Source organism: Pan paniscus, chromosome 2 (assembly GCF_029289425.2).
Source record: "Pan paniscus chromosome 2, NHGRI_mPanPan1-v2.0_pri, whole genome shotgun sequence".
Classification (NCBI taxonomy): domain Eukaryota; kingdom Metazoa; phylum Chordata; class Mammalia; order Primates; family Hominidae; genus Pan; species Pan paniscus.
This window is the reverse complement of record NC_085926.1, coordinates 48137208-48152522: the sequence shown is the minus strand read 5'-3', so window position 1 is coordinate 48152522 and position 15315 is coordinate 48137208. Positions and strand designations below refer to the sequence as shown.

General features: G+C 43.5%; 2 protein-coding genes and 1 non-coding gene across 6 annotated transcripts in view; 1 reads left to right on the top strand and 2 right to left on the bottom strand.

The window, feature by feature from the left end:
- Positions 1 to 249: 249 nt before the first annotated feature.
- Positions 250 to 15315, top strand: part of CDC25A (cell division cycle 25A) — a 30720-nt gene continuing 15654 nt past the window's right edge. Inside the window, exons 1-9 of one of the 4 annotated variants that reach the window (XM_024928425.4) lie at positions 250 to 428; positions 1427 to 1503; positions 3521 to 3563; positions 4372 to 4408; positions 5142 to 5240; positions 7328 to 7447; positions 10192 to 10326; positions 10738 to 10809; positions 13706 to 13879. In XM_024928425.4, coding sequence (XP_024784193.3) covers positions 259 to 428; positions 1427 to 1503; positions 3521 to 3563; positions 4372 to 4408; positions 5142 to 5240; positions 7328 to 7447; positions 10192 to 10326; positions 10738 to 10809; positions 13706 to 13879 — 927 coding nt within the window. In that variant the 5' untranslated portion in view covers positions 250 to 258. Of the gene's footprint in view, positions 429 to 1426; positions 1504 to 3520; positions 3564 to 4371; positions 4409 to 5138; positions 5241 to 7327; positions 7448 to 10191; positions 10327 to 10737; positions 10810 to 13705; positions 13880 to 15315 lie in introns of all 4 variants that reach the window. The other 3 variants (XM_034956362.2, XM_024928426.4, XM_003818428.6) reach the window with 3 other exon arrangements.
- On the bottom strand, positions 6169 to 6703 carry LOC134729960 (NADH dehydrogenase [ubiquinone] 1 beta subcomplex subunit 1-like). The gene has a single exon (XM_063602773.1). It carries the CDS (start codon positions 6618 to 6620, stop codon positions 6444 to 6446), a length of 177 nt encoding a protein of 58 aa, XP_063458843.1. The 5' UTR covers positions 6621 to 6703; the 3' UTR covers positions 6169 to 6443.
- Positions 7783 to 7844, bottom strand: LOC112439422 (U7 small nuclear RNA). The gene has a single exon (XR_003027705.3). It is a non-coding gene; the product is annotated as a U7 small nuclear RNA (small nuclear RNA).

Below are 15315 nucleotides of genomic sequence, written 5' to 3'. Positions count from 1 at the left end.
CCCGCCCGCCCGCTGGCCTCGCGGTGTGAGAGGGAAGCACCCGTGCCTGTGGCTGGTGGCTGGCGCCTGGAGGGTCCGCACACCCGCCCGGCCGCGCCGCTTGCCCGCGGCAGCCGCGTCCCTGAACCGCGGAGTCGTGTTTGTGTTTGACCCGCGGGCGCCGGTGGCGCGCGGCCGAGGCCGGTGTCGGCGGGGCGGGGCGGTCGCGGCGGAGGCAGAGGAAGAGGGAGCGGGAGCTCTGCGAGGCCGGGCGCCGCCATGGAACTGGGCCCGGAGCCCCCGCACCGCCGCCGCCTGCTCTTCGCCTGCAGCCCCCCTCCCGCGTCGCAGCCCGTCGTGAAGGCGCTATTTGGCACTTCAGCCGCCGGGGGACTGTCGCCTGTCACCAACCTGACCGTCACTATGGACCAGCTGCAGGGGCTGGGCAGGTAAGGAGAGACCGGCGGGCGGTGCTCCAGGCCCCTGGCCTCGGTGTCGGCCTCGGGGAGATCAGGCCAGGAAACGGACCGGGAGAAGGGCGAGACCCGTCCGTCCGGGTTCGCCGCTCGGGGACAGCCGGGCTAGGGCCTGCCATGTGCACCCCCGCCCGGGCGGAATGTTGGGCGGGAGAGGCCGTCCGGACCTCCCAGGGGAAGAGGTGGAGATCCTCGGGCCTAAGCCCGAGCCAGGCCCACCTTCACCCCTTTCGGATTGCTCCGTACTCTCCTTCTATCTCTATCCCTGGAAGCTCTTTGGAATCTACCCCCGCGGGGAAAATCAGGCTCTTCTAGGCACTCACTTTCACCCTTTGCTAAACCATCCTCAGGATCTTAGTTTGCTGTGATCTTTGTTCCTTCTCAACAAAGGACCATGGCATTTTCTTTCCTGGCGTTTATGTAAAATCATCTCAGTCCCTCGCCCTGTGCACATTCCTGATGTCCACTCTGCTGCTTTCCTAAGGCCAGGTCTTTTTACCCAACTTTCAGAAAGCTTCCTGGGCTTTTCCTGATAGCAAAAAATGCATCCCACGGTGTTTCCCGCGGAAGAGCTACTTTCCCTTCAATCTCTGGCATCCCGTTTGCTAAGCACATGTCTTGTGCGTTTCCCAACTTCTGAAAAGCAGAAAGTGTCCTGTTCAACTTTCATCCCGACTCTGTCTCAGTACTTAGAACACATGCTTTTATTTTAGGAAATACCCCAACATTTGCCATAGCCATCATAACCTGCAATGTGGTCCAAGGCCATGCCCACCCACTCCTTTTTTCTCCTTTGCCCAAGTGCTAATTGGGTGTTCAGAGTGGCAAAGTGGGATCTTTGCCACTTGTGGTGTGGCCTAGAAATGGTTTCTGGCAGCCTGGCTGCTTCTTAATCTCATGGCCTATCTCCTGCATGTGACCTTTTAATTATATCCTATAAATCATTCATGGTTTATTTCTGTTGGTTTCAGTGATTATGAGCAACCACTGGAGGTGAAGAACAACAGTAATCTGCAGAGAATGGGCTCGTCCGAGTCAACAGATTCAGGTATTTAAGTCTGCTGTGTGGGGAGCAATACTCTGAATTTCCTGAAACATGCCTTTTCACCCAGGAGGTTAGTTTTGGTGAGAACTTGAGGAAGTCATGGCATTGGGTGATAAACTTTTTTTTTTTTTTTTTTTTTTTTGAGACGGAGTTTCGCTCTTGTCGCCCAGGCTGGAGTGCAATGGCATGATCTCAGCTCACTGTAACCTCCACCTCCCGGGTTCAAGTGATTCTCCTGCCTCAGCCTCCCGAGTAGCTGGGATTACAGGCAGCACCACCACACCCGGCTAATTTTGTATTTTTTAGTAGAGACAGGGTTTCTTCATGTTGGTCAGCCTGGTCTCGAACTCACAACCTCAGGTGATCAGCCTTCCTTGGCCTCCCAAAGTGCTGGGATTACAGCGTGAGCCACCGCGCCCGGTGATAAACATTATTGAGAACAATATAAAGGAGCCCTTGTGGCTGTTTATGAAGAAAGGAAATAGGTTTCAAATGTCTATAAGGAGGTGGTGTGTGCTTGCCCTTGAAGGATGGGTAGTAAAGTATAATTCACCATACCACTGTAAGTGGCATTCAGGCAATCTTACTGGTTAAAATACAGGGTCAAATGATTGGAAGTACAGTGTCATGAAATCATTTCAGTGATGCTGCTATGGAGGAAATTGCCAGTGCATTTCATTCTTCATGAATTCATATTACTGCAGAGTTTATCTGTATTTGTACAGATAAGACCATTGGTGCAAAGATCCTTTAGGTTAAAGGGACTGCAAGAGCAAGTCTTAAAATGTAATGTAGGCTTCTGTATGTAGAATGTAATTTAATATAGAACTGGGGATAGGATTATCACTTGTAGCAGTGTGGTGAGCAAGGGCTGTAACACCTCACTTTCCATAAGGCTGCATAGACACATGAGCTATGGGTGGGTGGGTCTGCGTCATCTGAGCTGGCATATAAGTAATGCTGAACAATGTCTCCTTCACCCTGCTGCCTTTTGTGAGATGGACACCTTGGTGTCATTTTGTTAAAGGCAGCAAGTGCTTGCCTTGCATGTCATGACCAGTAGTTGTATTTTTCTTTTTCATTTTGAGACAAGGTCTCAACTCTGTCACCCAGGCAACCTCTGCCTCCCAGATCTAGAGAATTCTTCTGCCTCAGCTTCCCTAGTAGCTGGAATTACAGGTGTGGGTCTCAAACTTCTGATCTCAGGTGATCCACGCACTTCGACCTCCCAAAGTGCTGAGATTACAGGGGTGAGCCACTGCACCTGGCCTTTTTTTTTTTTTTTTTTTTTTTTGAGACAGGGTCTTGCTCTGTTTTCCAGATCTCAGGCTGGTGTACAGTGGCACAATCAGGGTTCACTGTAGCTTCAACTTTCCGAGCTCAAGCGAACCTCCCACTCCAGCCTCCCCAAGTAGCTGGGACTACAGACATGTGCCACCACACCCAACTAATTTTTTTTTTAATTTTGGTAGAGTCAAGTCTCGCTATGTTGCCCCAGGCTTGTTTTGAACTTGTGGCCTCAAGCCATCCGCCTGCCTCAGCCTCCCAAAGTATTGGAATCACAGGTGTGAGCCACTGTGCCTGGTCAGTAGTTGTATTTTTCAAGCCTCATATGATTTGACAAGGTAAAACGTTTAAAAACTATGCCAAGAAAATCTGGTACCTATTGTTTCTATGGTTGGAACTCACAGAAAGTTATCTGGGTCACCTCTATCTGAATAACCAAACAATCATGATATGAATCAGTTTTATTCACCCTCTTCTCAAATCCTATTTCCCTTGATGTTATTTGCAAATAGGAGAAAAAACAGTAAATACACTATGAAAATATTAAGACTTGTACAAACATGACATTTTTGACAATCTAATAGACGTAACATCAATTCTGGCAAAAGTACAAGCCATGAATATTTGTTGCCTGACTTAAATAAAGACCCAGGTACTTTGTTTAGTGTTTTAATTTTAATGACAAAATGGTGTTTTTTGTATTATTTCTTGAGAGGTTTTTTTTTCCCCATAGGTTTCTGTCTAGATTCTCCTGGGCCATTGGACAGTAAAGAAAAGTACGTATTCACTGCTTTCAAATGTTTATACGTAGAAAAAACGTGTCTAAACTTAAATACCTTATTTAAATGAAGTTCTTCATACACTGGACTGGAGCCCTGGATTTACCTGTGCCTAGAAACACTCTGGAATCTCAAGAATGAATAGTTTGTGTCAGCAATTTTCAGAACTTTTTCTCCTTTATTTTAGCTATAATTTTGGTGTTCTCTTCGGGTCTTACCCAAACCCTTACTCTGTGCTCTGACATCATAGCCTTACAAGAACACGTGGGTTTTTTTTGTTTGTTTGTTTCTGAGGCAGAGTCTCACTCTGCCGCCCAGGCTAGAGTGCAGTGGCTCACTGCAACCTCCACCTCCCAGGTTCAACCGATTCTCCTGCCTCAGCCTCCCGAGTAGCTGGGACTACAGGAGTGCACCACCACACCCGGTTAATTTTTGTATTTTTAGTAGACACGAGGTTTCATCGTGTTGGCCAGGCCAGGAGTTCGAGACTCCTGACCTCGTGATACACCCTCCTCGGCCTCCCATAGTGCCCATAGTGCTGGGATTACATGTGTGAGCCACCGCGCCCAGCCGAATGTGTGTATTTTAAGAAAAGACATGGGTTTGTTTTTTTTCACCTAGAAGTCTAGTGTTGGGGGTGCTCCTGAGAACAGGACAACTTCAGAAATTTATTCTCCCATCTCTTGCCTAAAATGGGAGTCTGTGACTGTACCCCCAAGCTACAGGCTAAACACTATCTCTCTGCTAATATGAATACCTCTTTACTTGTTTTATTCTCATTATTTACCTTCTGATCTCATTACAGCCTTGAAAATCCCATGAGAAGATTACATTCCCTACCTGTAAGTTAGTTCCTTGTTTATTTTGAGCTAATACCTGTTATCTGTTCCTTAGCTACCAGCATGACCTTGATAGGAGACTTAATTTAGAGAGTAAAAACTGCTTTTCTTTAGTCTCTTTTGAGACAAGGTCTTGCTCTGTCACCCAGGCTGGAGTGCAGTGGCAAAATCTTGGCTCACTGCAACCTCTGCCTCCCTGGCTCAAGTGATCCTCCCACCTCAACTTCCAGAGGAGCTGGGACTATATATAGGTGCACACCATCACACCCGGCTGATCTCACTCTGTTGCCCAGGCTGGTTTCAAACTCCTGCCTCGGCCTCCCAAAGTGCTAGGATTACAGGCAAGAGCCACTATTCCCAGCCTTTCCTTAGTCTCATAAGTACTCAAGATGTTCGGCCTGGAGGAATTTGTCCTCCATCTCTAACAGAGCTTTATTAAACCAGGAAGGGTTCTTTTGATGCAAATGTTATTTGGGGATTGATTTGGCACTGTAATCCCTGTTGAGGGGGGCACTGTAGACCTTGTGAGGTTAGCTGTAAACCCATGGAATGGAAACTTCTATGCTGTGTCCTGGCAAGGTGGATTCCTGGCCACATTTACTGGTTACCTACTGCAGTGTGTGAGGAGCTAGTCTACCCCCTATTCAACCCCCCTTTTTTTCTTTTGAGAACTGAATTTTCCACTGAAATTTTATTTGTGTGCCTTAATTATTTTCCTTTTTTACTTTGATAGCAGAAGCTGTTGGGATGTAGTCCAGCTCTGAAGAGGAGCCATTCTGATTCTCTTGACCATGACATCTTTCAGCTCATCGACCCAGATGAGAACAAGGAAAATGTGAGTGTGACTTCAATGTACTAACCTGAGGCAGAGGTGAAACCCACAGGCTGTCAGTGGCTTAGAAGTGGCTGGGCTGCTTTCTGGGAGACTAAACTTGGCCATTATGTGCAGTCTTTGGAGTCAGAGAATTCTGGGTTTGGATCCTGCTTACTAGCTGTGTGATGTTGGCAAATTCTTCTCTTTTTAATCTTTGTTCTTTTGTAAAATAGGAGTAGTAATACCTTTTAGGGATGTTGTGGCAATAAGTAAGATTATGTATGAAGTATTGAAAATGGTGCCTGACAGGCAGGAGTTGCTCAGATGGTAGCTCACAAGAGTAATTACATGTACAAATAGTGTTTGTCTGGAAGGCTCTGCCCAGGCTGTCCTTGCCTCTTTGCTCTGACCCTGAAATGAATTGTAAGCTTAGGAAAAGGCTCTTTGGCAGTATTTGTAAGAACAGGGTCAACAAGTTCTAGGGAATCTCAGAGTAACTGAAATGGTGGCTTGGAAGGTGAATTTCTGGTTATCTACCCTGAATGAGCCTGCCTTTTTTGTTCTTTTAGACATTGCACAGAGTAGGCATCCAAAACAGTTGTAATTTTTTCAGCCTTCTCTCTACTGTATTTCTATATATTTACTTTCTCCCCTTTTCCATTCCTGCTGAAATGCCACAGTTCATAATCCTTGTCCTTACAATCTTCAGGTTTAGTGTGAAACCCACTGCCTCCATGAACTCTCCTGATGATTTCTTTATCAACCTGGGAAGTGTCATGAGAAAGAATATGGAAATGAATTCCAGCCTTGAGTGCTTGGAACAGTGTATCAGCCTCTAGTGCTTTTTACCAGGGCAAAGCTGTACTGATGCCTGGTTTTCCCCCGAAATAGCTTCTCTCGGGGTTGCTTGCCTGGAGCTTTGTTTTAAAGGGAAAACAGCATAGATGGTGGTTAAAGAGCTCTCACTCTGGAGTTGTCCTGTTTTACTTCAATATTTTGGGCACATTCCTTAACCTGCAAGGTCTAGTTTTCTCACCTGTAAAATCGGGACAATCAGGTTGTATTTGATGGTTAAAAAGTTAATGCACAGAAAGTACTTAGTACTGTGTTGGCATAGAAATCACTGTAATATTAGCCATTACTGCTTTTTTTTTTTTTTGATTCTTCACGGTTTTATTTCTCTCAGAACTTTAAAATGTGAACATTCTATAATTCAGCCAGTCTTTACTTCCAGGTAACTTCTTTATTGGGTCGCAATTCCCTTTTAAATAACATGCTCTTGTTCCGGAAGGTAGTTAGCCGTTCATCACTCTTTCTGTCTAAATAACATCCAGTGACAAATCCCATAGGGACAAGAACATGAACCCAGTGGTCCCGCACAATCTGAAGTAAGTTCACCATGATAGCTGCAGCCTCAGTGCCGACCGCGACCCCGAGACCAAGGGCAATGGGGAACTCAGCCACCCACGCCAGTGCTAGCCATTACTGCTTTTAATACTTAATTATGAGTTCTTAAGTGAATATTTTAGGGCAAGGGACCTGTGAGTGTTTTCATTCCATAAAGTGGAATCATACAATATGTATTCTATCATATCTGGCTTTAAAAAACATTATGCTTGTAAGAATCGTCCACGTTGAGTAAACCAGTAGGGCTTTTTTTTTTCATTGCTTTTAGTATAGAATAGAATAATTTTAAGTAGAAAAAATTATCTCCAATTGGTAGGAAGAGGTGGAAAATATGAAGCCCTGAAACAGATGGACCTAGATGGAAAATTTTGACAACTATTCACAGGCAATTATATTAGATTTTATTTATTTTTGCTTTAGATTTCAGAAAGTTTGTGATTTAGCTTATTCATCGTGTTTTGTATATTTGGCAGATACTTGTGTTAGGAAATACAGTATGACAAGAAAAAGATGTTACTTTAGAAGTTAGCTGTTGACAGAGCCTTGGAAATTCTTAGTTACACAGATCTATTGTTGGAATTAGGTGAAACTTTAATTTGGAGGCAGAAAGGTGATCAGTGCCCACTTTCTTGCCTCTTTCACCCAAGCTGAGGCCCGAGTTGGTTTTCATGGGCAGTAGATGTCTCAACTATGTCTTGCAGGAAGCCTTTGAGTTTAAGAAGCCAGTAAGACCTGTATCTCGTGGCTGCCTGCACTCTCATGGACTCCAGGAGGGTAAAGATCTCTTCACACAGAGGCAGAACTCTGCCCCAGCTCGGATGGTATGTGCTCTGGCTTTCATAGGGGAATTCCTGACAGGAAGAAAGGATTAAAACACCTTCTTTCATCCAGAATTGAAGGCACTACAGTAGCACTAGCTGTTTTTACCTTGACTTTGTCTTTTGAAATTAGACTGTCAAGCATTCTTGGTGGTTTTGCTGTGTCTGGAGAACAGACAGGCAGTAGTTAAGAGTGGGAGATGGTGTTTGAAATATTGGAGTTGTGCAAGGAATAATCGACCTTGTTAATCTGGGAAATCCTGGGTCATCCTAAATGTATGTATGGTGGGATTAGATCTCTTCCTATTTTTTTCTTTTCTTTTTTTTTTTTTTTTTTTAAGGGCTTTCTGGCAAAAACCAGAAAGCCTGCGAGACAAATTTTAAAAGAGCCGTAACACTAGATCTCTTACTTAAAACTTGGTCTTTTACTATGCATTCTAAGTGCTTCTCAAGGAACTGGAGAGAGAGCACTTGACTTCTTCCAAAGGTGGTTTGTTAAGAACAGTTATGGGCCAGGTGCTATGGCTCATGCCTATAATCTCAGCACTTTGGAAAACTGAGACAGGAGGATCGCTTGAGTCCTGGGCAGCATAGTGAGACCACATCTCTATTTTTTTTATTTTTAATTTTTTTAAAGAACTATTATGGATTACAGTGAATGCTCAGGCTGCTGGGCAGTTTTGGGGTCACTCGTTTCAGGGCTATGTATTTGCCAGACAGGGACTGTCATTACTTCCAAAGTTTCCTGCTGTTGGTCTGAATTGGATTAACTGATAGCATCTATAGATTGGAGAGGCCCAACTTGAGCAAGATGACCACATTTGGCTTCCAGGTTTACCTAGGATCTTAAATCTGAAAATATACCTTTCCAATCTGCTTTGTGTTCTGAGGTTCAGCCAGTATTGTTACTCTATCATTTGCACAAAGCACTTTTATATGTTCTTGTCTTGTGAAGTGGAGTTAATCCACTTGAACAGATTAGGAAAGTACCACTAGAGAGGTTTGGATGATTTACCAAAGGATATACATAAGTAGGAAACCAGGATTTAATGATCTCTGGCTGGGTGTGGTGGCTCATGGCTGTAATCCCAGCACTTTGGGAGGCTGAGGTGGGAGGATCACCTGAGGTCAGGAGTTCAAGACCAGCCTGGGTAACATAGTGAGACCCTATCTGTACAAAGTTAAAAAATAAGCTGAGTGTGGTGGCTTGTTCCTATAGTCCCAATTACTCGGGAGGCTGAAGTGGGAGGATTGCTTGAGCCCAAGAATTCGAGGCTGCAGTGAGCTATGATCAGACCACTGTACTCCAGCCTGGACAATGAATCCCTGTCTCAATAAGCAATCTCTAAATTCCCAAGTACACAGTAATGCTTTAAGAGTTGGGTGTCAGAAACAATATATTTGGTGTGTGCTTAGCGACTAGAGCCTGTATCACATCTGCACCTAGGAATCCCAGAACATACCTCACAAATGTTGGTGTGATATAGTGTGAGCTTTTGTGATAAAGGTACTGCCCCATAATAAAGTTATCTACCCCTAGGCTCAGCTGGCTAAAAAAAATTTGCCATTTCCCAGAGTGTGCACTTGGGGAGGACTAGAGACTGCTCAGAACTTGTTTTATATTGTGAAGCAAAGCTAATGCCAGAACCAGAATAGGCCAGCTGCAGAGAGGATTCCTTGGTGCATGATCCACTCAGAAAATCAGAGGGCCACTTAACTAACAACAGATTCATACCCCAAAGAGATTTGGACTTTAAGGATTACTTGTAGGTCATAACACTGGGACTACCCTGCTACTGTGAAAAAAATAACTCTAAACTTTTTTTTCTGGATTTGAAAGTGCCTAGAAAATAAATAATTCAGTATTAGCAGTGTTTGTATTGGTAGGATTTATCTTCAGGTGTGGATTTATGAGCAGTTTTTCTAAATTTTCTATATTCCATGTTTAGAGGTTTCCCAAAAAAAGTATGACTGTAGGTTGGCTAATGAGGTACTGCCATTTTAATTCCAGGAATGGTTTTCTCCTAGGGAGATAGTGTGGTGAGAAGAGTTTGGATTTTGGAGTCAAACAGATGAGGTGTATAATCTTGGTAACCTCTTAAGAACCAGTTTCCTGATTTGCTAAAGAAAAAGGAAAGGATTAGCTACCTTTAGTGTATTGTGAGGCTTCTATTGGATTATATGTATAAAGATTATATCGTAGTATCTGGCACACAGTAATTCCTCGTTTAAAAACTGAGCATTTAAATCCCAAGTCTAAAGAACGAGGATAGATTTTATAGAAGGAAGTTACCCTTTATTCCCCCCTGTCAGAACTGGAGTTATATATAAGTGCATTCTCTAGGCCATTTTATGGTCTTTATAGAGATTTGCATCTGCTTGCCCTAACTCATTTCAGCAGATTCTCATACTGTCACAGTCCTCAATGCTGATCGGTGTTCACTGATGCAACCTTCTAATAAAAGAAACCTTGTTCTTCACAAGAGGCTATCTCTAGTACCCATTATAAGGTGAATTGCTTCTGGCAAGAGTTCTCTGTAAAGGCTACTGACTACTCAGGGCTGTGTGTGGTCATCAAATCATTTATAATCTTGGGATACATTTTCATATAATCAGTAATGGCTAAAATTTTGCTTTGTATAACAAGTATAACATAGTATGTTTTCATCATAAAAACTAGTGACCCATTCAAGGAAATGAAAGTGGATCAGAGCTCTCATTATTAATCCATGAATTTTGTCTTACAGCTTTCCTCAAATGAAAGAGATAGCAGTGAACCAGGGAATTTCATTCCTCTTTTTACACCCCAGTCACCTGTGACAGCCACTTTGTCTGATGAGGATGATGGCTTCGTGGACCTTCTCGATGGAGAGAATCTGAAGGTACCGTGTGTGTGTGTGTGTGTTCCTATTTGTTCTACTAATTAATTACCTCTGGAGAAGGCATGTGATGTGAAAAAGAACAGCAACAGCAGTTCCCCGGGGCTTGCTTAGCTGATACTTTTGTTCATTTGGTGATAATTCATTTAATAATAGGGCTACCAGCCTTATTAAATCCTTTGGATTGGGGGATGGGGGCATCAAAAGAAGACACATGATCCTTCTTACCCTGAAGGAGCTAACTAACAATCTATATGCAAGAAACATGAAATCAGAACGGTATAGGATGGTACATTAAGGATACTTCCTATCCAGGCCTATCTGGTATTGTTCAGGGAGAAACACACCTAAAGCACTTAAACAAATGTTAGTCTCTACAGGCTCTTTTTAAAATCAGTTTTTCTGTTTCTTTAGAATGAGGAGGAGACCCCCTCGTGCATGGCAAGCCTCTGGACAGCTCCTCTCGTCATGAGAACTACAAACCTTGTGAGTTGTTCTAGTGTGTCTGGAGGAAGCCCTGAGTGATTGGGGCACTGGACAGAGTAGTCCTTAGTTGAGTATAGCCAAAGATTGAAATGAATGATAGGATTTGGGGATCTGGGTTTTAGGCCTCACTTTGGCTACCTACAAATTATGACCTTTAGTCATGATATCTCTCTGCATGTCTCCTGATCTATAAGGAGTGTGGGTTAGGAGGGACCATGGTCATTCCTAGCTTTTACCATCTAGTCAGTTTGAAAAAAGCCTATCTGAAGCCTTTAGCCTGAATACTTTACTTTTTTTAGGTTATTCTCATTTATATTCCACAGAACCTAGCATAAAATCAGACAAGCAACAGTAACTCACAGGATTTTTTTTTGTTTCTGTGTTTTTTGTTTTTTTTTGAGACAGAGTCTCGCTCTTGTTGCCCATTCTAGAGTGCAGTGGCACAATCTTGGCTCACTGCAACCTCTGCCTCCCAGGTTCAAGTGATTCTCCTGCCTCAGCCTCCCGAGTAGCTGGGATTACAGGTGCCTGCCACCACACCCAGCTAATTTTTGTATTTTTAGTAGAGACGGGGTTACACTATGTTGGCCAGGCTAGTCTCGAACTCCTGACCTCAGGTGATCTGCCCACCTTGACCTCCCAAAGTGCTGGGATTACAGGCATGAGCCACTGTGCCTGGCTGGATGTTTTTTGTTGCTGTTTTGTTTGTTTGTTTTGTTTTGTTTTGTTTTTCATTGAAAATACCTACCTGAGGCTGGGTATTTTCAGGTAGATATTTTCGATTTTAAAAATTACATATAATATATATTATATCTATATATATACTCACACACACACATACACAGTATAGATTTGTGTTTCCATCAGGGATACTTTCAAACAGAAAGCATAGTATATGTAGATACAGAATCTATAGTGTATGTGTGTATATATATTCAAAATCACATATATATACACACACATACACACGCTATAGATTCGTGTTTTCATCATAGGGATACTTTCAAAGTTAGAAGCAAGAATGTGCCTATACAGATATATACACCTGTATGTTCAGAGATATACACCCTTAGGTACACATCTAAATTGATAAGTTCATATTTTTAAATTCTCAATAACCTGAACTATAATTACAGAACAAATGAACTACAGTTTTTTTGTTTGTTTGTTTTGTTTTGTTTTTGAGACAGAGTCTCCCTCTGTTGCCCAGGCTGGGGTGCAGTGCAGTGGTGCAGTCTTGACTTGCTGCAACCTGTGCCTCCTGGGTTCAAGTGCTTCTTCTGGCTCAGCCTTCTGAGTAGCTGGGACTACAGGCTTACGCCACCACTCCCGGCTAATTTTTTTGGTATTTTTAGTAGAGACGAGGTTTCACTATGTTGGCCAGGCTGGTCTCGAACTCTTGACCTCAGGTGATCCATCCACCTGCCTCCCAAAGTGCTGGGATTACAGGCATGAGCCACCGCGCCCAGCCAAGCTACAGTTTTGAGATCACTTACGGATTATAGTACATTCATGTGCATAGCTTTTGAGAAAATATGTTAACCCAGTACAAATGTTATGAGTAAATTTACCAGGTCATTTTGATAGGCATAAAATTACATAAAATGTGAGAACACTTTGGAAGTGGCTGTTAGTTTTATAGATTTGATTTTAGAATCATAAGCATGGGCTTGTAAGCTCTTAATAGTGGGGAAATGTCTTCCACAAATGGTTATTACAAACTAACCATTGCTGGGAGCTGTAATGGAAAATAAACTTCAGACAAAAGAGGGAGAAAATCCCCAGTCTCTATGGGAGCAGATGTGGGAGTGATCCATTCTACTGGGGACTATCAGGAAGATTTCAAAGAAGTGACATTGAAATGTTAGCATCAACTTGAAAATGAATGGTTTACTGAGATGTGAAAGGACATTCTGTGCAGAAGGAAAAGCCAGGCCAAGACACATGGAGTCGAGAATAGGCTGAGATGCGTTTAGAGAGCTGACTCTCGCTACCACTGGTCAGATTGGCTTCCCTTGGGCTCTGGAAAATTTGTCTTTACTTATTTATTTATTTATTGAGACAGAGTCTTGCTCTGTCACCCAGGCTGGAGTGCAGTGGTGCAAATCTTAGCTCACTGCAACCGCCACCTCCTGGCTTCAAGTGATTCTCGTGCCTCAGCCTCCTGGGTAGCTGGGATTAAAGGCACGCACCACCACACCTGGCTAATTTTTTTGTATTTTTAATAGAGATGGGGTTTCTTCACGTTGGCCAGGCTGTTATTGAACTTGTGACCTCAAGTGATCCCACAGTGTTGGGATTACAGGCGTGAGCCACCGCACCCAGCCTGGGAAATTAGTCTTTAAAAGACCAAGTAGAAAAAAAGACTGAACACAATTTTGAAAGGCATTTGCTACTCTGCCCATCCCCACTCCCTCCAAATTTACCATCTTAACTATACCTTAACCAAAGATGCCCCCATTTTTATTATAACCTGGCTACTGTGCATCTTTTCTGGATTTAAGTGGGGTATTTAAACCCGTTGACCTGCTTAATTAAGCAAGGTGCAAGTAATAAAATGGAGGGGAAGATAGGCAAGCCAAAAATGTGTTCCTGACTGGAAGGTCGCACTTCTCTTGACGCAGGATTATGTAGACAGTTTTTGTGAGGGCAAAGGACGTTTTGCTCATCTCTATATAATGTCAGCCGAGTATATATTCATTGAGCACTAAGTGCTCAGTGCCTACTATGTGCCAGGCCCTGTGAGAGTTGCTAGGACTAGATGAATCGGCAGTGTCTGTTTGCTAATTTAGAATTGATCTTAGATCATCCCAGGAAACCTTCGGTTTATTTGTCTTACCATTCAAGTGAACAGGTTTTAATGAAAGATGGGTCTGTCTGTTTTTTTTCCTGTAAGGACAACCGATGCAAGCTGTTTGACTCCCCTTCCCTGTGTAGCTCCAGCACTCGGTCAGTGTTGAAGAGACCAGAACGATCTCAAGAGGAGTCTCCACCTGGAAGTACAAAGAGGAGGAAGAGCATGTCTGGGGCCAGCCCCAAAGAGTCAACTAATCCAGAGAAGGCCCATGAGGTTAGTTTCCTAGGTTCCTTTTTGCTCTAGCACAGACACTGTATTTTTCAGTTCTAAAAATTTCTACTTAGTGGTTCATTTATTTTCTTTGCTAAGATTTGCTGGGGTTTTGTGGGGTTGTGTGTGTGTGTGGGTGTGTGTGTGTTTCTTTTAATAGAGATGGGATCTAGCGATGTTGCCCACACTGGTCTTGAACTCCTAGCCTCAAGCGATCCTCCTGCCTTGGCCTCCCAAAGCACTGGGATTGCAAGTGTGAGCCACCACACCTGGCTGATACTTGGCTGTTTTCATGTTGGTTTTTCATTTGCTTTGAGTATGTTCATAATTGCCTGTTGAAGCATTTTTAAGATGGCTGCTTTAAAATCTTTGTAAGACAAATCCAACATCCATCCATAGTGTTGTTGGCATCTGTTGATTGTCTTTTCCTGTTCAAGTTGGGATTTTTCTGGTTCTTGGTATGACCAGTGATTCTTCCATTGTCTCCTGTATATTTGTGAGTCTCCGGTCTATGTAAATTTTATGTTTTAGCAGGCTTCCTCTGATACTGCAAGAAAGGCATGGGTGGAAGTCCGGGTTCCCCAGCACAAACTCCATTGACACCTTGGGTGGGGACTTGTCTCATTATTGCTGGGAGGGAGTGGAAGTTCATTCCATCCCCGTGGGGTGGTGACTGGGGCACTGTATGACAGCTGGGCAAAGGTGGAGGCCCCCGCTTGCTGTTGGCCATAATTGTTTCTGTGTTGACTAGTAGAATGATTATTGTCTAAAAGTCTTCTGCCTCAATAGGCCATCCTTTGCCTAGGGAGAGCAGGCTTTTCTTGGGGCTTGTTGTGTTGCTGTCTCCAGCTTCATGAGTTGAATGGTTAACTCATTCGTTTTTAATTTTCTTATTTCTGGATAAATCTATTTGAATCTATGAATTTCCCACTGGTTTAGATTTGTCTCATAACTTTTGACCTGAAATGTTTTTATTATCATTTGTTGTAGATATTTTATTTCCTTTTAATCCAGACCTATCATGGCCTATTAAATACTTGATTTTTATAAAGGTCTGTCTTTTTTTTTTTTTTTTTTTGAGACGCTCTGTCGCCCAGGCTGGAGTGCAGTGGCGCAATCTCAGCTCACTGCAAGCTCTGCCTCCTGGGTTCATGCCGTTCTCCTGCTTCAGCCTCCCAGTAGCTGGGACTACAGGAGCCTGCCACCACGCCTGGCTAATTTTTTGTATATTTAGTAGAGACGGGGTTTCACAGTGTTAGCCAGGATGGTCTCGATCTCCTGACCTTGTGATCCGCCCGCCTCGGCCTCCTAAAGTGCTGGAATTACAGGCGTGAGCCACCGCGCCCAGCCCTGTCTGTCTAATTCTTCAAGTTAATTCATTGCATTGCTCATAGTTGTATAGGCTGTTTTGTTGTTTCCTGTTTCTGAGACAGGGTCTC